Genomic DNA, 25,451 nt, shown 5'->3' with positions numbered 1-25,451 from the left:
ATGAAAAATAACCTTTTTATATTTTGTTTTATTGAATTTAAAAAAAATGTGACTGATTATTTCAAAGAAAATATATATGTTAAAAGCGTGACTTTAAACTAAAAGATGCATGCAATCTGCTAACTTATCTTTTCAGACCAAAAAGCGGATCGATGCTGTTATACTCTAGGAAAAAGGTACGCTACCGACGTGATGGATACTGCTGGAAAAAGCGCAAGGATGGCAAAACGACCCGCGAAGACCACATGAAGCTGAAGGTGCAGGGTACCGAATGCATCTACGGTTGCTACGTCCATTCGGCCATCCTGCCAACTTTCCACAGACGCTGCTACTGGCTGCTGCAAAACCCGGACATTGTGCTGGTGCACTATCTGAACGTTCCCTATCCGGACGATAACAAGATGGCAGTCATCACACCGAATCTGGCCCTGTGGGGCGATAAGAAGGAGTGGACAAAGGAAGAGCTGGTCAGCCAGCTAAAGCCAATGTGTAAGTAAAGCAAAGCGCAAACCGTTAAAGCAGTAACTGCCTTCACTGATGGTGCGTGTTAGTTTTTCCCACAGTTTTCAGCGAGGACGAACCGGACACGGCGAACGAGATTGAAATCTCGACGGCCGAAACGGTGGAAGCGATCGTCAGCCAGCTGATGGAGAAGCAACGGATGGCACGTCAGACGGCCCTGGTGAAGCAGCTCGAGTGTGGTTGCCCCGATGCGAACTGTGCCGATGGGAAGTCATGTTCACATCCGATGCGCCGCATCAGTGCGGCAAAGAGCGTGCAGGAGTTGGGCAAACGGACGGACGGACATGGTGGTGGTACGGCTCCGAACGTGCTGATCGGTTCTAGGGTAGGTTTTGTGAGGGAGGGTGGCTCGGGTGACAATTGTCGCTTGCCACAAAATCTCAATTAAATTCGAGCATTATAACATGCACTCGGTTGTTTCATCCCCTTATTCTGTAGATGTATCCCCGATGGTTGGATAATCGAAGGATGGCAACAGGGCGAGTTGAACAGCAGCAGCAACAGCAGCAGCAGCAGCAACAACCGCAACAGCAACATCCCCAGCACACTATCCTCGATCCGAATGGGGCACGCGCCATCACACCGAAGACGCTCGACTCGTCGATACACTTCCAAGTCATTCCTACCTCGGCGCAGAGCCTCACCGGTCAGAATTCAATTAGGCCCGGCAATCAAAACCCATCCGCTCTGGTTTCGCTGAGCGGCAGTAACACTAGCTCACAATTAACAAGTGTCAGTAGTCACATTACAAACGGCATTGGCGGCAGCTCGCAAGGCAATCATCTCGGAGGACATCGGTCGGCCATGATTATCACAAGCAATCAGCATCAGCAGCAACAGCAGCAACACCACCAACAGCAGCAACATCCACATCACCATCCCCAGCAACAGCTCCCTAGTGTGCACTCTCATGCACATCATGGGCATCCTCATGCACAACAGCAACATACGCTTACGATGAACGGTAACAGTAATTCGTCCAGCAGCAGCAGTAGCAGCAACAGCAGCAACACCATCAACAACAACAACAACACCAGTAACACCAGTGGCAGTAATGTCGGTAGCAATCAATTAACCGCCATTGGCCACTCCAACAGTCAAGTGACACCATCGAATGGCAACGGCACCGGAACGGGCCCGGATCGGTCCAACACAGTGAACGGCGTACCTGGGGGAGCTCGCGATGCGCGCGACATCAATCTAAACGGCAGCAACGAGAATCATATATCAATGATCGGAACCACCGGTCAAACCAATCGGCCATCGAATGGACACGGTGCGAATCAGCGGTCCGGTGCGGATGGAATCTGTGGTGATTCGAGTGGGTCGAGCGTGATGTCGAATGGGAATGGAAATCAAGGTGGTCAGGGTACGGTTCATCATAATCGAATTTCGATTAATGGTAACGGTGCATCGGTAGCGACATCGACCCCTCCGTTGGTGCTAAGTTTGGGTCAGGTTTGTATCGATTTTTGAGTTAGGTTTTTGTTTTAAATCTAATGGAAGTCTTTGGTTTCTGGTTCCAGAACCTTAGAGCCCCTGGTAGTTTGTTGATTTTAAACGGCCAACAACAATCGTACGTGTGCCAATCGCAGCACCAGAAAACGAACGACAAGGACACCGATGGGTCTATCAAAACGGAATCATCCTCCAGTGCGATTGCGAAACAAGAAATGATGGACGCATCATCTTCACCGGTTCCTTCCCTAACGCATCACCAAACAAGACAGTCATCACAGCCTTCGAGTAGTTCACCGTCGTCTACCACAACGGGCGGAACCTCCGAGAAGCAATCGTTCGACAGTATCTTTGGGTATCAGGAACACACCCCGATGGCGAGTCCGGTGCAGAGCATGGAGAACAGTGGTCCAGCTCATCATCACCACGACAATCTGCCATTCTTCAACGAAACGCTCGATCTGTCTCAGGAGGATATTCAGAAAACGCTTAGCGCTAATATGCCACTTGGTGGCCACGTTCCTGGGCACGATAGTACGCCAACGGATGATGCCATGAATGGTGAGATCAATCCGATGGACTTCATCGAGAACTGTGGCGATAACCATGGTACGGTGGATGATGATGTGTTTGTAAATTTGGACGCTTTCGACATGCTGGTGGAGTTCCCGGAGTTGGAGCTGGATGCGAAGAATGAGTTCTTGCGTGATGGTACGGATGACGGTACGGATGATACTGCTACCGGTGGGGGAGATCTCGCGGGTGATAGTGGTAGTGAGCTTGGACAGTACAAACATCACGTACAGAACGAGCAACAGCAGCAACAACCACAACCATCTCAACCGATATCGAACTCGTCCACCATTACGGACTTTAGTCCCGAATGGGCCTATCCGGAGGGTGGCATCAAGGTGCTGGTAACGGGACCGTGGAGTGCCAGCTCCGCCTATACAGTATTATTCGATTCGTTCCCGGTGCCGACAACGCTCGTGCAGGACGGTGTGCTGCGATGCTACTGTCCGGCGCATGAGGTCGGTGTCGTGACGCTGCAGGTCGCCTGTGATGGTTTTGTGATATCCAATGCGGTCAACTTTGAGTACAAATCTCCGCCAAAGTTCGAGACAAAGTGTGAGGGTAACGGTAACGATATGCTGTACAAGTTTAACCTGCTCAATCGGCTCGAATCGATCGACGAGAAGCTTCAGATAAAGGTCGAACCGGGCGAGTTGGTAAGTTGTGGAGGTTTGACGTTATTGGTGACTTCGGTAAAGTAATTTGGGCTTTCCGTTTCCAGCCCGAAGATACACTGCTGTTTAAGCAGAACAACTTTGAGGATCGGTTGGTAAACTACTGCGAGACACTGACAGCGAAAATGTGGCGTTCCGTCACTCCAGGACCGTTTATTGATAAGCATCAGGGTATGACGCTACTCCATCTGGCAGCGGCTCTCGGCTATGCTAAGTTGGTACGTACGATGCTCACCTGGAAGGCAGAGAACTCGAATGTCATCCTGGAGGCCGAAATCGATGCTCTTAGTCAAGATAAGGACGGTTACACGCCGCTGGTAAGTTTCCACTGTGTTTATAAAACTTTAAGGACACATATGATCATTTCTCGCACGATTTTTAGACACTTGCCTGCGCTCGAGGACACACCGAGACGGCCATCATACTGTACAAGTGGAACCAGAACGCTCTGAACGTTCGCAACCACGCGCAGAAGAGCCCGGTCGAGGTGGCCCGCGAATATGGTCATAGTGAGCTGGCGCGTGAACTCGAACGGCAGGAAAAGGAACGATTACACATCCAGCAGCGCACACCAACAAGTGCTTCCATCCCGACGCTTGCCTCCATCTCGTCTTCTACGACGGCTTCTTCCAGCACGATCTCCGCTTCCTCCGCTTCGCCAAACACATTGCCAACGAGCTGCTCGGTCCATTCTTCCAGCGCCTCTTCGCCGGCTGCTTCGCCCGCCCAAACGTCCAACGGACCGGATGGGTCCGGCACGACAGCTTCAAACGCCCCGAGGGGCAGTCGATACTCCGGTACCGATCTTCTTAGCAATCTGAACGAAAGCAATAGTAGCAGTAGTAACAGTAGCAACAGCAGCTCCGGCAGCAATAGCAGTAGCACCGGCGCCGATTGTAAAGCGACGGACGGTAATAACAATATGCACTCCAACAGCGGACCTGATATGCATTCGCTCACGACCGATGCGTCCGGTACGATGCACAACTTTCTAAACCTGAATCAAATCTTCAGCTACGGAGAGGGTTTGCACGGTACGGGTGGTGATAGCTGTAGCAACGATAATTTTGGCTTGGTGGCGGCTTTTAATCCGTCCCTCTCGCCAAACGCCCTGTCGCCGTACAGTGAGATGAAGGGTTCCTGCTCATCGACCGGTTCGCAGTCTGGTGGGACACACTACGGGCTGGAGAATACCAACTCTAATCCGATGCTCTCGAACGCGCTGTCACCTAATTCGGACAGCAATCGTAGTCACGATGGAGTTTTCTTGCGTCCTGGTGCTGTTTATTCAAGGTTGGTGTAACTGAACCAGCGATCCGAGAATTTTGTTCTTATTCAAGTGTTTTTCTCGCTAACTTTTCCAGCCAAAGTCCTCCCGGTGCACGGCTTTCCAAGCGTTCGTCAATCGATAGTGGCATCAACATGGACAACCGTTCCGTGGCGCTTGGCCGTACGGGAAAAACGTTCCGTGATGCTGGCCAGCGCACGAACCGTATGGATCGTAGTATGTCACTGCCGCTTGCTTCGGGTGGTGGACAGCCGAGCGGTAAGAATCAACCCGGCACCCCTTCCAGCACGACCGGAGGTGATCGAGAGACGGACAGTTTCTCGCTTTCGCTGAGCGAACGTACGACGGAGTCACCGTCGCAGTTGTCAAGCAATGTATCGCTACTGTCGCCATTGCGTAAAATGGACTTTGCACTGTGTGAGTACTGCTGTTTGCTACCGGAAATCATTATATTCCTTCCACTATGTTCATCTTCCAATTGTTTGATCCTTAATCGGGCTTAGCCCCGTGCGCCAAATAAGGATGGATTAAGTTTGCTCAATTCGTTTTGCCATTTTTGGAGCATTTTTGGCGCACTCAGCAACTCAATATTGTTATTGATTCAATGAATTGCCTCGAACAGTAAACTAATTCAGCAGTCCTACCATAGATCTACTATTATACACACACACATCAAAACACATCACATAGGTAGTATAGGATTGGCTTCGTTGCATTGCTACTTTAACACGTTTCTTTTTGTCCAGAATTTAAACGTTTCCTTCAAATTTGCTTTTCATTCACTAGAGCTAAATCACCGCTAACATGTGATTTCTTCAGCATAGCTTTTATATTTTCCAACATTACTAAACATACTTTTTTACCGTAGTACTTGGTTGTATTAGTAGACAATATCTGTTTACAAGTTGTTGAAGCTTTTCTTTATTTACCTCTAAAGAATGATGTCATGTCCGTGTTTTCGGCTGGTTTTGTTTTCTTCTCCAATTTACTCGTTCGCTCTTCATTCGCTAGTAGCATATCTTCCCAATAGTGAGTCTGTTGCAGGGTTTACGACATAATGGTACTGCACAGCCCAAAAACCAACACATCCGACCGTTGTCCTGTTTGTTCTGTGCGCGCTTTGTCGTTCAGTCGCTGACTGTTCGATTTGTCTTTTGCCTATCGAATCCTTCGATCGTTTTTTCTCACACTTATGCTCTGACAAAATCGTTCCTTTTTACGTTTCTAGTTTGATTGCCATTTTTTGTGTATTCTTTTTCGTCCACTTTTTAATTTGCCTTTCGTCAAAACGACCGTTTGAACTACACGTTCACCCTATTTAATCCACGATGCGATCTACCCACGAATATGCGCGCGCCCGTCTCGATCGTACAGGTGAGGTTTCGGCTACGGAAAGCAGCCCGATGTGCGAGGATGCTGACTCACTGCAGGAGGACGACTGTCACCATCAGCTGCCGGACAGTATGGATCTGGGTCAGGGTGGCACCGGTGGGAATGGTGCCGGTACTGTGCCGAACGCCGTAGGTCAGTTCACTGTCGTCGCTAAGTCGGTTTTAGCAGTTTATGTTTTATTCGTTCGTTCGTTTGTTTGTTTGTCGTGTTTAGTTTGTTCTCGATTTGTGCCCTCTTGTATTCACTGGGTGTAATGGTTTTTTGTTTTTTTTTCTTACTTTATTGTTTAGTTTTAGTATCTCACTCTCTCTCTGTTTCCTTCTATTTATCTATCCCTCTCAGTGTGGCGCGCGCGTGTGTGTTTTAGATGTGTTTTAGTTATAGATTTTTTGTTATATTGTTTTGAATTATTTTTATTTTGTTTTAGTCTTGATGTTTAACAATATTTTCAAATTTTTTGTGTACCTTTTAGTGCTCTCTATGGTTAGATTACATTCCACTGAAACTCTTGACGTGAAAATTACAGTCACTTTTGGATTACAAAACTTTTATCATTTTTAATTGTTTTGCTTTCCTTTAAAACAGACAATTTATTCCATCTTACTTTAGTTTATTTCGTTGTCTTGATATTTGATAATTAATTCAAATACTTTGGAGAATAAAAAAAAAAACTCTTTCACGTCTCCTACACTCTTTACCAATGTTTTTTTATTATTTGGGGGTTCTTGTAAACTACAATTTCCAAGATTCGCTATACTATGGGTATATACACAGATAACAAACCAAGCATAATACAGTACTCACGTGTAAGGTATTTATACACTTTGGTAGTATCTTTATACTTCTTTTCTTGTGAAAGTCCAGGTAAGTCTGTTGCACCTTGTGATGCTTATTCTTTTACTTCACAATATCGCTTTTGCTTGCGCTTAGTAGCGGAATGTTACCGTACCGTATGTGTCGTGATGTGATGTTAGAGATTATTTATTAGTTAATTGTTTTTTGAAAATGTGAAGCAATGAATACTGACCGTGTACTGCCTTTTTGGCCTTCGATAATTCACAGGGGATTCCGATGCGAAGGTGCTAACACTAGCCGAACAGATTATAGCCGCCATGCCCGAGCGTATCAAGGTGAGTCTTTGTCGAGGTGCTGTTGAACAAAAACATTTCTTAAAGAGAATTTCTTACAGAACGAATCGGAAGAAACTATGTACCTTGGTAGTCCGCTGCCAGATTCACTGAACGAGGACACGTCCGGGATGGGTATATTGAACGACACCTTCATGGAGCCGTTGCTCGATTCGCTTCCTTCGTCGCAGTTTGATCAAGAGTTTAACTTTGAGTTTAGCGATCACAACTACCGGTAAGAGAAGGAATGTTGTATGTCTCTAGCGGCTTCCCAATAATTTCAATCTCCTATTTCCTTGTGCCAGTTATCATGATGTCGGTACACCCTGCTCTAGTCTCAGTCCGGCCTCGTCTGGTCCGCTACAGTCTCCTGCCAGCTATTCCATACCCCAAGATCATCCCGTCGGATCGCCAAGTCCGCCACCAACGACGCAGGATTTTACCGAGTTTCTACAGTCCTCCACCGGTACGGTGCGACCGTTTGAGGCGGATTTTTCTAACCTTAAACTAAACGGTACGATATCGTTGTGGCTCCCTACACGCCTTTCTGTAGTACTTTGAATTCAGCGTTCTTTTCTTCGTCCGTTAGATCGCGAACAACGTGAGCTGTACGAAGCAGCCAAATGTATCCAAAAAGCTTACCGTTCCTACAAGGGTCGCAAAAGCCGCATGGAGGAACAGGATAAAGAGCGTTCGGCAGCCGTCGTAATACAGAACTACTATCGACGGTATAAACAGTACGCGTACTATCGCCAGATGACGCAGGCCGCACTCGTCATCCAGAACGGTTACCGATCGTACTGTGAGAACAAGCGGTTCAAGAAAGCACAAACCGCCCAGCAACAGCAGCAACCGGTGACGAGTAGCGAGGAGGATAAGGCTTCGGCCCAATGTCTTGAAACGTACTACCAAAACTTCCGCAACGAGCAGAAGCAGCAACAATCGCCTCAGCAGCAACAGCAGAACAATCAGCAGGGCGGTTCCGGCTCGAAGGAGCCAAGCCCGTCCGGTCCCTTGAAGTGAGTTTGGAATTGAATTTTGCTTAAAGCAAGCTTTATTTTCTATGGTTGTTGTTATGTTTTGCAGACGAACCTATTCGCAACGAACACAAAATCAGGCCGCTAGAAAGATACAGCAGTTTATGAGACAATCGAAGAACAAGTAAGTATTGTTTGGAAATTCATTTTTTTAACGCTCAGAACTATCGAAAAAGATTCGAAAGTAATGCAACTAACACATAATTTGTTCATCTAAACGCTTGCTATCAGTACATGGGATGAGCAAATGACTAACTTGGTGAGATATTCATCCGTAACGTTTGTTCCTTTATTATCTTCTTTTCGTTTTTAATAACCTATTTTTAATTAATTTTGTTTCAAAACGCAATCAATAACTCTTGTTCGGTCTCTCTTCGCATCAACAGGCTACAGAGAGAACGAGCCGAAAAAGAGAGGCTGGTCCACCTACGCAGGGTGGAGTACCTCCAAAGCTTGCAGTGTCACGAACAGCCCGAGGGACAGCCTACCAACGGTCCAAGGTGAACTGAAGCAGGCTGCAACCGCACGGTTGGCGTCACTCGAAAGGCACACTGTTCGCGCTGGCAGCATCACTGCAGCTAGACTGTACGCGTTACTTACAGTAGCTTACATCGCATTCGGTATTTGTTTTATCGGTTAGGATCGGTTGGTGCATATTGTAGTCCGTTATTTGTGTAGTGAAAATTCGTTTTATCTTTTCTTTACACTAATAAGTCACACGAATGCGTTAACGTTTGTTGTTATGTTTAAATGTATTGTAGCTACAGCAAAAAAGAAACTGATAAAAACCGTCCCAGCATTGCGTTGCTTTTGTGATTAGTTCAGCATTGTCGCCTTCGGCGAAGGTGAAATGTTTCACACTCGTAACGCTTCGAGTGCGAAATGTTTCAGCAACAATGCGCTAGGTGGCGCTAGCCATGCGTTGAGAGACATTTGCGACTGTAGCGTGGAATGAAATGAACGAAAAACCAAACTACATTGGGAAAAGTGTTATTAAGCATAGGAAAATAATAATGTATATTTAATAGCAACAAGTGGACGGTGTTTACGAAGGAGCGGTGCGTTTAATCTGATACCTGAAATTTTAGTAGAAAAATTCTAGTAAACTAATGTCTCAAACCGTGTTGTAAGAGGAGAGAAATGTGTGAAAATCGTTAGGAAAAAATGTACACATACGTTAGCAAAACGAGCATCAGCACGATGAAATAAGCTGATAAGAAATGTGATTTAAAGCACCCCCTTTTTTTAAACGAAAATCAATACGTGTACCCATGCTCATCCAACGCCGAGTATTGTTAGATGGTGTGCGTGCGAGTATTATTTCTTACGGTGTTGTTGGCAATGCATGTACGAAGAAGTTACAAAAGCGGAGCAAAAATTATTTTCAACGATGAAACGAGAATGAGAAACTCTATCGCTACCGAAACCCAATGCTGTACAAAATAGTGTAGAAGGGAATATTTATAGTTGACAAATGGAGGTGTCATACGCTGGTCAATTGTGGTTGGAAGGAGGGCTTTGTAAATAGATCGAATCCTTCAGCCTGGAGTACGGACGACTGGGGAGAGGAATGTGTACAGGCGCTTAAAACAGTTGTTACAGTTCTTGTTTTATTATTTAACCGATGAAACTTTTTACAGCTAGAAAACTTGTAGTGATTTAAACAGAGAGCGCATAGCTACATCTATTTATCACCTTGCGATCAAAAACCCAAAAAAGGAACCTACATTACATACATACAAGTAGCGGGTTTACCTTTTCCTCCATTTGTGTAGCTCTGCAAATGGGGAAAAGCGTTTGGGGAAGATTTTGTACATAAACGAAAACGTTCGACCGGATTTGGTAACGGTAACGATAAACACAGTGATTTTCTATTTAATTGTTAACTTTTTGTTAAATTGATGCTAGAGAATAGATCTTAAGCAAGAATTCAACACGCACGCACTTGAAAAAAATATGGCTTGCATAAAGTTTAGAGCATGTTTGTGCGTGTGTGCGTGTTTGGTTCGTGTACAATATGGCGACATAAACTTGGTCATTAGTCTTCAAACCCAGGTTAAGGTTAGGGATGATAGAAGTTAAACAACAACAAAAACCGAAAGCGATCGAAGCTACCTATATAGACATATATATAAAGTGACATATACATATATACATATACAAGCTAACTATTTATCTCTTTTTTACAACGTTTCGGAAGGATAAGGTACAGCAGCCGTAATCTAATCACACGCCGCCATTCAAAACCATCTCTTTCAAGCGTTTAGGCACTGTAAAAAAAAAACTGTTACAACCTGTGAAGACGCCAGCCGGTAGGAGCAAGCAGCAAGCAAACGTTTTTTCGTCTCTCAAAGGGTGACACTGTGTGCGTCCATCTTATGACTTTCAAGGAGTAAAACTACAAATCTATCTAAAACATCACACAACAACGCAAAGCAAAGGATAAAACACAAAACTGCGGTCGAAATCAAATCAAAGCATAAGATAAATTAATAAAGCAAAAAAAAAAGAAGCAAAACAACAATACCTGATTAAGCTGATGATCAGTTTGTAGAGAGGGCATATGCTGGGAGAACAAAAAAAAAAAAAGGGATGCACTTTGACATGCAACAAGTACTGATCAGTTTGGTAAATAAGCAAACAAACAGCTCTTGGTAGTAGCTGCCCGGGGTGGGAAAAAAGGCTTCATGCAAAGTAAAGAACAACAGCAAAGGATTGTGACAAAATTTTGAACTTAAAAAAACCATTTACACTCTCAGCTACTTGCCATTTTGCACTATCAAGCGCGAGCGCGCGCATCTTTCGACTTTCCAAAAATCGTGGCTCGATTACTAAACTTTAATCGGGGTATAAATTATATACATCACTAAGGCTAATCGTGGCTGAGTGAAAAAAAAACTCGTCGATTGCAACACATTCGTACATCGTTGTATATATTTCAATGCAAAAGTACATATATATTTGACAGAAGAGCGATTAGAGCTATATATATACATACATACATACATAGATACATGCATAGCTACTTACCTTACGGTTTAAGCGCAAGGGTGAAGTTAAAGACGAGTTCCAGTTTAAAATTTTTCTCCATTCGCATAAGAAAGAAAAACGACAAAGCTAAACATAAAAAAACACATACACAAAAACAGCAAAACACTAGAAAATTGATAGATGACAAATGATAGGTACGGTTTAAGCATTCTTTACATTCTTTCTTGCAAGTAGAATAGCGTTATGAACCAACAAAAACAAAAAACAAAAAAGTGAGGAAAATACATGTAAAGTAAAGAATTAAAACAAAACAAAAAACATACACAGTGCGTACTAAACACTTATAACTAACATCAATCTTTAATGCATTAACTCATTTAAGAAGAGCAAAAACTGAAATAAAGCAGCAGAACCACACACTTATAAATATGAAGAAAAAAAAAACACAAATAGGATAGCGCTAGTGTTAAGAAAACGTAACCAAATAAAAGAAAGAAAAGGTAATTAGAGGTGAGGAAGGCAAGAAAAAACATAAATTAACGCAGAAAGAAAAGGAAACAAAAATAAGTGGAATTGATTTAAACGCTGATCGCAATAGTTCTGTTTCAAGTGTTTTTAAAACAAAAGAAAGAAAAAGAAGTGCAATTTTTGTTTTGCTGAGTTTTTGAAGTGTTTGTGTTTTTGAAAATCAATTAACATTACAGCACAAACGAGACAAATGAGGTCGATAAAAGAGGAAAAGAGAAAATAAAAAACAGATAACCAAGTTGAAGTGGTAATCCTAAGTCTAAAATAAGGAACTAAGAGTGGATAAAATCGGTAAAACAAGAGGTGACGTGAAAGGACGAATGTATTCGCTTATTGTTTTGTTCATCTATTTAATGAACTTGCTTGTTTCGTTGTTTTGGTCGTTACAAAATGCAATAATACGTCTTCGATCTTCAGCAAGAAGCACACTTTCCAAGTGTAGCGAAAAACTGTTCCATTCATTACAGCAATAAACTGTCTAAAAACGGTGCACAGCTTTAAACAAGCAACTTAAACACACATCCATATTAAACTTGTTCTGTTTTTTGAAGCCGTGAGCTTCCAGTTCGTTGCAACGCGGAATGAAGAAGTCGCGAATTTTTTCTTTGTACATCCTAAGCGATAAACACAATCGATGAAATCGATTTTGCTCAACCATTTTGCTGTGTCCTTCTAGCGATTGTCAAGACAACAACAAAAAAATGTCGCATCATATCAAGCTGAATCTGCGAAAAAACTAGGAAAAATCACGGCGTTACACTTCAGCGCCGCAATAGGTCGCACGTGTTTTCACTTTTGAGCACACCTATACATACGTGTGGGATTCATTTTCACACGAGAAGAAATGGTTCAAAGTCAGATCTGGTTGGTGGCGAGCAGGCCAGGAAAATCCTTCCTTTTAATTAGGAGGTAACTGTATTAGGTGCGCGCGTTACACTTACGTAACGCTTGCTGCTACCGAGGCGTGACAGACGAGACAGAGCGGCGTCTGGGTGAATAATGTACAAGCAACCAAAAAATGGTCCAAAAAGAGGGTAGGAAGCCATGAAGGTAGTGAATTGCCAAGGCAACAACAGGCTTGATCGTAAAATTGGAGTTACGTTTTACCTTCGGAGCGACTGATAACAAATTTTATCACTCTCTTGTGGTTTATGCAGGTGTGTGTTTTAAGTTGCACTTAAATAATTAAATAATTTTTCTTACTATTTCGGCATACGGCAGTGAGAGACAGATAGAGATGTATCATATCAGGGAAAATTGAAAGTTTTGATCCGGTCAACGTAGTAATGATGATGATGATGATGAGGCAAAAGTTACAGAAAAAAAAGAAAGAAAACAACAAACGAAATACGTCCAATGGGAAGATTCACAAATTCCCACAATCAATACATAAACAAACAAGAAGAATGAAAATAAAACAGTTCGCAAAGTTCCGGTAAGCGTGGAAAATACAATTTCTATTGCTAAAATATAAAAATAAAAAGGAAGAATGAAGAGGATCGAATGGCTTTAAGTGAGCACGTGAAAAAGCAAGTTGAATGAAGATAATAACGGTTGTGTATGTGTGTGTATGGGATTGTGGAAGTATTTGAAGGTTCACAGTACTTTTCCATAACACAACAGCACCTGTTTCTTACTTCCCCCTTTACAAACGTTCAACCTGTTCAACAAGGCACCTCTATTCTCCTTCATCAGGCTCTATTAGAAGGATACAGACAAAAAAAACGTATTAAACACACTTTTTCTCAAATACACACACACACACACAGATGCACATTATCTAAGATGGTGCAAACACTAGAGTGATCTATTGAAGAATTTATCTAGCTAGGTCTCAACAAGTAGTGGACAAGTAAGGATCAAGGCAAGGACAAGAGATCAAGGCAGGCTAAAATACCACATTTTTCCGACTTCTTGCGTAGACGAGAGCCCCTTTTTAGTGTGATTCTTGCAGAGAGACAAAATTTGGTGCGATTTTCCAATAGATACAAAATGCAAATTAAAAGCAAAGAAGTTTCTAGTGATATTCGATTTCTTCTTTCTTCTTGTAGTGGTAGAGAAAAACAAAAACACACCTAAAAAGCATACACTAGTAGTGGAACCGTTACTGGGCAAGGGAAGACGGTCAAAAAGCGTTACTAAATCTCGCAGAGGACAGAGAAACGTCGGACGGCTACGTTTATAAGTACATAAGTATATTTTTATACAGCAAAAATCAGCTAGTTAACTTAAAGCTAACCGTAGTGTTCAGTGATGAGCTATTGGGGTTTGAACACTTACACACTATAGTTACTACTCAAACTCTCGCTCTCTCTTTCGCGTCCTTGTAACACTTACTTCTCTATCACTCTTGTTTACTCTTTGCAAGAGATAATAGGATGAGGAGGATGCCATAAGCAATCAGCAATCTACTTCTACCGCAGTGGTACATTTGCTAACACAATAAGTAACAAAACTTTGTAACAAACACCCTATAAAGCACACGCTCGATAGGAACAGCCATTACATGGAGAGAGCGAACGCCTCAACCAACAATCTACCCAAGAACGTGTTCTTTCATTCCGACTCTTTCCTTAGCAGCACGTGATCGAACCGGTATATAGAGACAGTACAGCGTGTAGCTTTTATTGCCCGTAGAGAATAGAGCTTTCGAGAGGTTTGATGAGTGACCCGTGGCGGACTTTCCCTTATCCATTTTTATTCTCAAAATTGGACGTCCGCTTTTCAAGTTTCACGTTGCCCTCTAACTATTTGAATCTTTCACTCTCTTACCTTAATCTGTTCTATGCTATGTAAGTTGGTAAAAAGAGGAGAACTTGATAGGGAAGGGCCAATTTTCTGAGGCAAATAGGCACACACTCATAAAAACACGCCTAAACAATTACCATAACACACCTCACAGCTTCTCTACACCTTGTTTCACCCTTGTTCCAAACACAGAGCGATAGCGAGTACTTAGCTAAAGAAAAGGGTGAAAGGATAGAGTGATTTAGTAACGCACTGCTCCTGCATTGCGAGTAATTCGGTTACTTACGAGATGAGATTAGTGAACGAAATGGGTGTTATTACTACTTGAAGCTAGTTCACTTTCGTAACGCACATACTTATCAGTCAAAGCGAAGAACCTAACCTTTAACTAAAACACTATACACACCGAAAGGAAATGGAAACAAGGAAGAATCCAATTACCACTCCTGATCGAATGCAAAAAAAAAAAATACTAAGAAAGGTTGAAGAATGAAAAATGGATGAAAGAATTTTCTAAATCGGAAATCGAAATGCAAGGAACAAGAACGACGAAAAGTGAGAATAATAAAAGGAAAGAGTTGAGCAAACGATAAAACACATCACACACTATGCAAAAAACGAAAAACTGCAGCAAACAAAGGCAAAAAAGTTGGCTGATAGAACGAAGATGGAAAAAGAAGACAGAAAAACTAACCACAAAAAAACACTTGTATAAGTAATGTTAAACAAAAGAAGATAATTAAACATAACAAGCAAGCTTTAACATATTTTTAAAACACACAGCTCACAGCTCAGATACACGGTGAGATGAGTCGCTAGAAAAAAAAGAAGAAAGCAAACAAGAAAACTGAAAGTGAAAAGAAGATAAAAAATCAGCGCTACTAAAATTAATCATATAAATCAATTTCCACAATTCTACGCGAATGGTAACGATAACAAGTTGTTTGACAAGTTTCTCCAATGCAAGCAAAACTGTTTTACGAACGATTGCACTAGACACGCGATAAAGGGTGAGTAAAGTAAATTGTTAAGTAAGAAACACCAATAAAAACAAAACAAAACAAACAAGAAAAACAAACAAAACAAGTAAATAAAATAAAGATACTTATAAAAAAGAAGCATCTCCTGTGACAAATCAAGTTTAGAAGTGACACATGTGTCTCACGAACGAGTGAAAGTGAAAACAATGAAAACAGACAAACAAAGCAAACAAGTTGAATAATAAAGCAAAGTTTCTCTCTTTAATCATACTGTTCTTTGTGCGGTAGTGTTTTTGGTGATGCAGATGCATCTTTCTTGCTTTCGATTTCTCGTCTCTTTTCACACACACACACACACACAAGTAAGAGGCAGATGCATAGTCGGTGTAAGGATCTAGAAAGTGAGCATGTACAGCAATAATTTGGATAAACTCTACTTCCTAATGCACGTACACAAAAGTCCTTGTCGAAGCAAAACGGGCAAGATTCGCGAGTTATCGTTTGCATGTTTACGCTTAAAATCGCCAAAAACGTAACGCCAACACTGCTGCCATGTGGCCATAGGAGGCCATCTGCACACTCTGCACACATGCCCTAGGCCCCCTTTCCTTTTCCATTATCGTCTATCAACGCAGCAATCACCGGAGAGAATTTTGAGAAAAGTCTGATAGTGTTTTCTTCCCGCACTTTTCCCCCAAATTTTCCCATATTGAACGATCGATCGATCATACCGGGAAGTAAAGATGAGTAAGCCAGACGATATCTAGTGAAGCAAGCGATGGGACTCGCTTAAACCGTTCACCAACTAGGAACGATTGCGAGGCGTCTCTCGATGCGTATTTCGGTTGTGAGCGTTTGGGTTATTTGTGCTAGCTGCTTCGAGGGTTTTGCTTTACAAGTAGCTAGCAGACGTCGGTTTAGTGGCCCTCCGTACGTACGCCCTCTCTCTTTAATATAGCAAACGAAAAATAAACAAACAACTGTTCTCGTGTTCTTGTTCAAACAATTTAGCTAGACTGTTTTTTCACTTTCCTTCTACTAATGATAATAACAACCAACAACCTGCAACTCGTGTAAGATTAAAGAAAAGCGAAACTATAGCTTTAAAACCCGTTTTCAAACTTTGGCGCCAGCGCAACACTTAATCTTATACTAAAATTCTATGCACCGGAGTATTGTAAGCTGCATAGTATAAGGCATATTTCCTGCAGCAATTTTCAACTAGCTTCAAGGGTGATTGATTTGCAGAAACATTTTCATGAAAAAATGAGACAGAAGAAGTAGCATGTAAGGGATATCAGCGAGCAAAGATGAATAAAACTTCTACTATCAACCTTTGCAAAAAAAATGTGTTAAAGTTGGGAAAAGTTTAAACAGATTCAAGAAGAAAGTAAAACTAAGAGAGTACAGAAACAAAAAAAGAAAAAGCATTCAAACGTTTGAGGCAATAATGCATCCAAAATTCGCATTCGGATCGGAAGCGGAAGAGCGTGATCGGTTATTTAGGGAAGGGAACATAATTGCGATGATGACCACGAGAGAGAGAGAGAGAGAAAGTAACATTTAACCGTGTTAAATGCACCAAAGCACCGTTGAATCATCAAACTGCACCATTTAAAAGAAAATGCTAGAAGGGAATAGCAAATGGCAAGCTACTTTCAAACTATAAATTTATGCACATGAAACTAATGGGTAAAATCATCCAAAACATGTGCAAAGAAAGAAGAGACGGATATCATAAATGAATATAAAACACCAACAAAAATAATAAAGTCACATCAAATCGGCAAGTCGGAGTGGTTGAAAGTTAGTTTAGTTTAGTTTAGAAATAGTTTGTGAATGCATTTTTATTCTATTTCATACCATGGGTTTAATAACGGCTGGTTTAAATTATAGTTTGCTCACAAAAGAATACTAAAACACGAAGATAGCGAAAAACAAAACAAAAAAGATGGAGAAAAAATCTCGCTTCTTCTTGTTTGAGGAACAATAAACAAAACGCTTTAAAACAGTTCACTAAAAGGAAGCAAACAATGTATGATTTTTCTTTCTCTAGAAGCTCTTCTTTTGTGTTAGTTAACGTTTCTAAAAAATGACTTTATTAAGCACCTAAGGTGGATTTTCCTCTGTTTCTTTTGACTGTTAGAAGAAAACGTACTGTAAATATGATATAATGCACCCAAAACATGCATAAAACACGCAATAAATCAAACTTACAGCAAAAAAGCAAACCGTTAAATGAAGCTGCATTAAGCAAGGCACGGCCAAAACTACTGCAAGAAAAGAAGTGGAATGCGAACAAAATTGTACAACCTAAACACAAAGCAAAAGAAAAACTTCTACACACACACAACTCCAGGACTGAAAAGCATATCCTTGAATGTCTCTCGAGAACGAACCGGTGCAATGAGAAGAGAAAAAAAGGACAGTTTAAAATTGAAACACTACGTGCGCAATTACCAATGCAACAACGTGTCGAAGGTAGCGAAAGAACAAGCTTGAATGAAGAAAAAAGATGCAGTTTGTATAAAGAATTTAAAAAAACACAACCTCTTGCATGCATATACATTACTATCCTTTCCTAATTTCATTTACACAACAGCGGAACAGAGAGGAAAACTTAAAACCATTTATGAAACGTCGAAACATCATTCGGTGTAGATGAAGAAAGTTACATTGTTTCTTCGACTGTTCGTAAGTCAGCCATTTTCCAACTTTGTAATATACTTCAAAATCCCCTCTAAATCTCTTCCCACCCCTTCCAACCCCTCTCTCCCCTTCCAAACCCAATTCCTTCCAGATTCATGCGTGCTTCTCTGCAACCTTTACCCTCTCCGGTACCTTCTGCCGAAAGGAAGAAGGAAGGCGCGTTTTAGTGGGCTTTATCATTTACTGCTGCTCGATTAGAGCAACTATCCTTACATTGACTTGAGGTTGCTCGTGAATTTGGGCCAAGTTGGGCGATCCTACATGGATAAATTCTGTTTTATTTGTGAGTAGGCTGGCTATATTTCCAGTGGAAGAATATAACAATACAGAGAGATGAGAAAAAAAGAAGATAAAATCGAAGAGGCGAGCGAAAACTAAAATCGCAAAAAAAAGCATTAACACACAAATTACAATTAGAACAGGAAAACAATTATAAGAAGTAAAAGCGGGTAGGGCAAAGACACAAAATGAGAGAGCGACAAGCAACAACAAACAAAAAATGAAAGAACATTACAACAATTTTAACAATTTCAAAAATAAAAACACTTTAAAAATGAAGTTGTGTATTTTAATTGGTATGGTTGTGCCAAAAGAAGCCAAACGAAAGAAACAAACAAAGTATTAAATTCGTTTTATTCGTCAATTATATTCGTATTCTACGCAGCGTGTGCGTAATCAAATCGTGTAACTAATTAATACAATTAAACGATCATTAGTGTCGTAAGTATATGAACATCAAGAACCAAGAAGGCTAGAGGCTAGAGGGTAGAGAAAGCCTGGGCCAATAATTATTGTAACCAAAATAACGAATGAAGCAGCGGAAAACAAAGCCCTTTCGGAGTCTTTTTGATGATAGAACCCGATAGAATGTGGACAAGGACAAGAATTGGACGATGAGACCTCTTCGACTACGAATTTTCTCGGTAAATATGGTCCTTATAGTAGTAAACCTCGTGTAAGATCTCTGAAATCGCTCAATACTTTCAATGCGAACCGTAAAAAGGAGGTTTAGGGTTCTTAGCTGTATTCCAGTAATGCAAAACCTGGTCAACGAACAAACCAGAGCGTTCAGGCATGGAGGATCGGTGAAATCGTGAGCTCCTAGTACGGAGTACTTTTTAAGAAGTCCCTGTTATGAGTTAGCTTTCGACGACTTTGGCTGTCGATTACTCCGCTGATCGTTAGATATTTCTAGTCTTGCTTAGTGCTGATACCTTCCTTGGGAGATTAAAAAATTTCCCAAACTCACCTCTTTTCCTCACACTAAAATGAAAAAATCCAGGATGGAACCGGATGAGTGCCAAATTTTACCAATACACCAGTTAGAATCAAACTTTAGCCTTTAAAGCTTCTAGAACATCCAAAAATTGAACACGAAGGTCAATATGAATTCACAACCCATGTTGCGCATCACACCTCCTGTTTTAAAAAACCAAGTTTACTGTTGATTAATTCTTAAAAATCAAACTCGCAACAAATATTATATGCTTTAAGATCTACAAAATCATTCAAATGACACACCAAGCAGTAAAAATATATCAACGGAACTCAATAACGGAAACCAATAAACAAGGTGCCGCTTGTCTCGTGTTTTGACTAGTTTTTTGTACATTTCCTCTGCAAACTTGTTTAAGTATTCAGCATTGAAATAGTTTGCCAACCCCGTAAATATAAATATTAAGGATTTAGTATAAACTATCGGACACACTTCCTCGTTGCCATATGATAACGTTGCCGGTCTTCTGCTCGCTTGAAGGCCGGACATACGCCCGAAGAAAACGAATTCATCCCACACGCAACGCTATCGTCGAAGCAAAACAGGTTATTCCCGTTCGTATTGGAAAGATGATGATGTTCTGCCGATCCGAAACCGTTTAGTTTAGGTTGATGAAACACCCTCCTGCCGAACGATATTTGGTTAAGCGAGTTCCGTATCAAGATACTGCAGGAAAAGGTTACAGTTTGATGCAAGGTCGTTTAGAGTCCCGTTCGAACTTTTAGTTTTAGTTGCCACTTCCGTTGAAAACAATTATCTATTCACATAAAAATACTTAATTTATTTTCTTCTTACTTTATTCTAAAATACGATGTTGATCTTCAGGCGCACTAAAAGCAAAGTTTTGCTTCGTTTTGTAGAAATAACTCGATCTTTCCGACAATCAACGGTCTGGAAAATCGAACGATTTATTTGAGCACACATTGATCGTAATCTACACTTTATTGCTGCAATTGTCCGAATTGGTTGGCTGACTCCAGGCACGACGCTTGTCGTTTGATCGGAATAATTGTTTTATGGCTCTTTATGGTGGGTTTTATGGACGTTTCGTAGAATTTTCATGCTGACAGTGATATTGATAATTCGAATATAAAATTGATAGTGATAGTTAAGAAAAATCACTGAAGAGCGCTATTTTTACAGATTATCTTTCAAAAAGCGCTGACTTGATCGCATCACCCCACCGAACGCCCAATCACTCTTGATGAAAATGGCTCCACTTCCTTGGGTCTTACCTTGACGAGATGGACTCCGTACTCGCATCACGCCCCAAAACCGTTCGCTGTAGCAATCGGCTGCACTTTGCCCCTGGTCGGCCGAGACAGAAAACCTTGCACCTTGCACCGCTCGGCCCACCAAATCGGTACCGAAACAGACGCTATAAATATTAATTAGTGATGCGATGTATTCACTCTCGACGCTGCGTACGATGGACGCGCCCTTGCCCAGATGCCATCAACGGATAGATGGAACTTCGATTTCATTGAACCAGCCGATCTAACGCATCGTAACGGAAACCTTCGGATATAGGTTTGAAAAACACAAATAGGTTATGTTATGCCACCTGGGCATAATGTGTCAACGCCGGGGAGGATGTTATGCTATCTGGGCATAATGTGTCAACGGTATGTTTTTTGGGAATGGTTTTGGGCAACGAACAGTAATGTCACACATACATGGAAATACATAGAAATCAAGTAGTGAACTGAGCGAACGGACGTGTTCTCCTTTTGCTCCGAAATTCCTCCTTTTTTTTCTCCTAATACAGTCCACTCGAAAAGGACATTGTGGTCCTACGGAACCGGATGCGAAAACCAGTGTAGTGTTTCGCGTGTTATCGGTGTATGGAACATCCGCGATCGGGTGTTAGCGGCGTGACAGTGCGTCGCTACTGTGAAGGAGTAGCACTAGCCGGAAAACAAAGTACCGTGATCCGGAAAGTGTGATGCGTTGGAAACTGCTACAAGGCTTTCCACTTGACTAAGGAAGATCCGCGATCGGATCTTAGTGACGTGACAGTGCGTTGCTACTATGCAAACAGAGTAGCACTATCCGGAAAACAAAGCACCGTGATTCGGAAAGTGTGATTCGCCAGCATTCCTCTCGATAAAGGCATTCTGCTGATCGAAGGTAATCCGCTCAATAACAGAACATTGAAACATTCGCGAAAACCACGTGTGATTGGCGTGGCGTGGGTTTGCCAAAAGCAAATGGCGGACCGGCACAAGTGAAGGTGTGTGAATGTAAAGACAATGCAATCACCGTTTACTCGGTCAAAGAAAGTGAAACGATCACCGATAAAACGTACGACTCCTTCAACAATACCAACACAGTCGCAACAGCAAGAAGTGAAGAAGGTTTCCAACAAAATGGAGGCCCAACTACAAGCTTTGGTGAAGCAGCGAGAGGGAGTGCGCAACAAGCTTAGTCGTGTGTGTGCATCCTTATGTGATAGTGATGGGCAACCGAATGCCAACGTAAAAAATGTGCGCTTCCTACAGCTCCAAGAAAAGGCTTTGGCAAACATGTACAATGAGTGCAACGAAATTCAAAGCAAAATCTACGAACTGTCCCTCTCAAAAGAAGAAGACGAACAGCAGAACAATCTGTACATCGATTTTGAGAGAAAGTTCAACGAAGTTTCGTTGAAATTAAGTATGTGTTTTGATGCCGTGCCCAAACGTGAAGCAACTCTTTCAGTTGTGCCATCGACCTCGCATGAATTTTCGCCTTATCTGCCACCGTTAAATGTTCCCTTACCAACATTCGATGGTTCATACGAGAAGTGGTACGCATTTAAAGCAATGTTCACCGCTGTGATGAACCGATACAAGCATGAGGAACCCGCGCTGAAACTGTTCCATCTCCGGAACAGTCTTGTCGGAAAGGCAGCAGGTATCATTGACGAAGTGTTAGTGAACAACAACGACTATGAAGCCGCATGGAAGATCCTTGCGCAACGGTATGAGGACAAACGTGTGGTCATAGAAAAACACATTGACAATCTTTTTGGCTTAACAAAGTTTAGTCGAGATAACGGTGCTAATCTGCGTAAGGTGATCGATACTTGCAACAAGAATGTTGATGCATTGAAGCATCATAGCCTTTTGGTTGAAGGTCTTGGTGAACAAATGTTAGTGAAGCTCATAACAGGAAAGATGGACAAGAAGTTACAGGTTGCTTGGGAAACGAAGCAAAAGAAGAACGTGTGCTCATCGTACGCCGCATTAGTAGAGTTTTTGGAAGAACAGTGCAGAATTTCCGAGATGGTCGACATAGGCGTGAAATCATCGACGGAATCTATTAAACCAAAAACAGTGACAAAAACATTGGTTGTTAGCGATTCCAATCAGCAAGCGAAATGTACAGTGTGCAGTGAGGTTCATGAACTTAGAAACTGCGAACGTTTTAAGAGTAAGAGTGTTAGCGAAAGGATTGACGTTGTGAAAAGATCTGGCGCTTGCTTCAACTGCCTGTCGAATGGTCATCGCATCCGCACATGTCGGTCAGGTTCTTGCCGTCGATGCGGCAAGAAGCATCATAGCTTACTCCATGAAGATCGTTCAAGCCATGTTCCCGATCGTGTAGCGCCAACAGCGTTAGCAGAGAATCCAAACTTGCCTGCTGAACCACCGACAACTCTATGCACCAAGGAAATGTATCCTGAGAGACAAACTGTTCTCTCGACCGCAGTGGTATTAGTAGACGGTTTGCGTAATACTCCTTACCCGTGCCGAGCGATTCTGGATTCGGCTTCACAAATGAATTTTGTTACTGAACGCTTTGCTAATCTTCTTTCTTTGAGAATGGAATCCACTGACGTCATAGCTAATAGTTTGAACGGTAACAAAACCCGTTTAAGCCGTAAACTGCACACAACGATTAGGTCTCGTGCTGGTGACATCGTAGCGGAAATTGAATTCTTAGTGATCCCACGAATTACTGGTGAGCTTCCGTCCAAGTCTTTTGATATATCACAGTGGCCCATCTCGAGCGAACAGGTGCTGGCCGACCCTACCTTCAACAGAAGAGGACCTGTCGATATGTTAATTGGCGCTGAATCGTTCTGGGATCTAATGCAAGATGGCCGATGCGATCTTGGTTCCAATCGACTTGTGCTGCAAAATACGAAACTAGGTTGGATTGCTGGCGGTGTGATTAGGAGCGACACGACTATCATTGCACGTACACTTTGCAACACTACGGATGATGAGCCGCTTACGGAACTACTGAAGAACTTCTACAAGGTAGAATCCTGCGACGAGCTCCGCCCTTCTCCGAAGGCGGACGACGAGGTGTGTTTGGAACATTTTCAACGCACACACGAGCGAACGAAGGAGGGTCGGTATGTGGTCCGACACCCTTTCAACGAACGGAAACGCGAGCTTGGCGACTCGCGTGAAATGGCACTGCGACGATTTCTGGCGCTGGAGCGAAAACTCGAAAGGCAGCCCGACCTGAAGGAACAGTACTCACAGTTCATCCGAGAGTACGAGCAACTAGGACACATGCGTGAGATTGTGGAAGCACCAAACGAGGACCCAGGGTCGGTGTTCTATCTACCTCACCACTGCGTGCTGAGACCTTCGAGCACTACAACTAAACTACGAGTCGTGTTTGATGGATCAGCAAAGACGTCGACGGGTGTATCCATCAACGACGTTTTAATGACTGGACCAACAGTCCAAAACGATCTCACTGCAATTCTTCTTCGTTTTAGAGGGTTCCAGTACGTTTTCACACTGGACATTCCGAAGATGTTTCGTCAGGTGAGGGTCCATCCGGAAGACACGAGGTACCAGCGAATCTTTTGGAGGTACAACCGGAACGATCCACTAACAGTACAAGAGCTGCTCACTGTTACCTATGGATTGGGACCTTCCCCGTTCCAAGCAACCATGGCGCTTAAGCAGGCAGCTAACGATCATCAGGGCGAGCTCCCGAGGGCTGCCGAAGTAGTTAACAAGGGAACATACATGGACGATACGTTAACTGGAGCTGATACACTTGCTGAGGCATGCCAACTTCAACGAGATTTGACAAAACTGCTAAAGAATGCTTGTTTCAGTGCTCATAAATGGTGTGCTAATCATCCTGATATCGTTGCAGGAGTAGCAGAAGAACTTAGAGGAACTTCTTTCGAAGTTACAGACAACACCTCCAACACGACAGTGAAGACTTTGGGTGTTACATGGAATCCGCTTGAGGATTGGTTTTCGGTGTCTGTTCCTGATTTCGACCACTCACAAGAAATGACTCGGCGAAGGCTCCTGAGTCAACTGGCCAAGATTTTCGACCCGCTTGGATTTTTTGGGCCAGTTATCACCTACGCGAAGCTGATTTTACGTGAAGTCGGCGAACTTCGGATAGATTGGGATGACACAGTTCCTACCGAAGTTAATGAGAAGTGGCGAAATTTCCGAACTGAGATGACAGCGCTGAGGGAAGTTCAAGTTCCGAGATGGATTTCCTGGAAGAATGTGCTCAAGCTAGAACTGCAAGGGTTCGCCGACGCATCTGATCAAGCTTATGGTGCCTGTTTGTACGTGCAGGGTTCTTTCTCGAATGAGGAGCCCAAGATGCAATTGATCTGCAGCAAATCTCGAATCCTACCGAAGAAACGGAATCCGAAGCAGAAGGCCCTCACGACCCCTCGAGCTGAACTGATGGCGGCATTGTTACTTGCTAGAATGGTTGTGAAGTTCCTGGACGCTACGGAGCTTGGATTTGAATCTGTTCATCTCTGGAGCGATTCAAAAATCGTGTTGTGTTGGCTCAAGAAGTCCCCTGACCTGTTGCAAACGTACGTATCAAATCGGGTAAGTGAAATCCAACAACTCAGCCTATCTTTCCTTTGGCATTATATTTCCACTTACGATAATCCGGCCGATTTGATTTCACGTGGAGTCACACCGAAGAAATTGATGAAGTCTACGATGTGGTGGCAGCCTCGGCCACTACAACCCATCGTCAAGAAGGCGGACTATACGGAAATTCCGGACAACGAGCTGCCGGAAATGCGAGCTGGAGTGGCGTTGGCCACTACTGTTCCTGTTGAGCGTTTCCCAATCTTTGAGAAGTTGGGAAGTTTCACGAAAATGGTTAGGAGTATGGCTTACGTGGTGCGTCTCGCTAGGTTTATCAAGTC

At 42.6% G+C, this 25,451-nt stretch overlaps 1 protein-coding gene across 6 annotated transcripts in view; it reads left to right on the top strand.

The window, feature by feature from the left end:
- Positions 1 to 8,695, top strand: part of LOC126561272 (uncharacterized) — a 125,367-nt gene extending 116,672 nt beyond the window's left edge. For 2 of the 6 annotated variants that reach the window (XM_050217243.1, XM_050217247.1), the window contains 15 exons: positions 137 to 489; positions 552 to 847; positions 961 to 1,980; positions 2,049 to 3,209; positions 3,275 to 3,544; positions 3,610 to 4,520; positions 4,592 to 4,932; positions 5,890 to 6,039; positions 6,970 to 7,037; positions 7,097 to 7,269; positions 7,340 to 7,548; positions 7,624 to 8,053; positions 8,121 to 8,195; positions 8,303 to 8,330; positions 8,458 to 8,695. In XM_050217243.1, the coding sequence (XP_050073200.1) occupies positions 137 to 489; positions 552 to 847; positions 961 to 1,980; positions 2,049 to 3,209; positions 3,275 to 3,544; positions 3,610 to 4,520; positions 4,592 to 4,932; positions 5,890 to 6,039; positions 6,970 to 7,037; positions 7,097 to 7,269; positions 7,340 to 7,548; positions 7,624 to 8,053; positions 8,121 to 8,195; positions 8,303 to 8,330; positions 8,458 to 8,580 (5,608 nt within the window). In that variant the 3' untranslated portion in view covers positions 8,581 to 8,695. The remainder of the gene's footprint in view (positions 1 to 136; positions 490 to 551; positions 848 to 960; positions 1,981 to 2,048; positions 3,210 to 3,274; positions 3,545 to 3,609; positions 4,521 to 4,591; positions 4,933 to 5,889; positions 6,040 to 6,969; positions 7,038 to 7,096; positions 7,270 to 7,339; positions 7,549 to 7,623; positions 8,054 to 8,120; positions 8,196 to 8,302; positions 8,331 to 8,457) is intronic. The other 4 variants (XM_050217244.1, XM_050217248.1, XM_050217246.1 and 1 more) reach the window with 4 other exon arrangements.
- Positions 8,696 to 25,451: the final 16,756 nt, after the last annotated feature.

Source organism: Anopheles maculipalpis, chromosome 3RL (genome assembly GCF_943734695.1).
Source record: "Anopheles maculipalpis chromosome 3RL, idAnoMacuDA_375_x, whole genome shotgun sequence".
NCBI lineage: Eukaryota > Metazoa > Arthropoda > Insecta > Diptera > Culicidae > Anopheles > Anopheles maculipalpis.
This window is presented reverse-complemented; position numbering and strand designations above follow the sequence as displayed.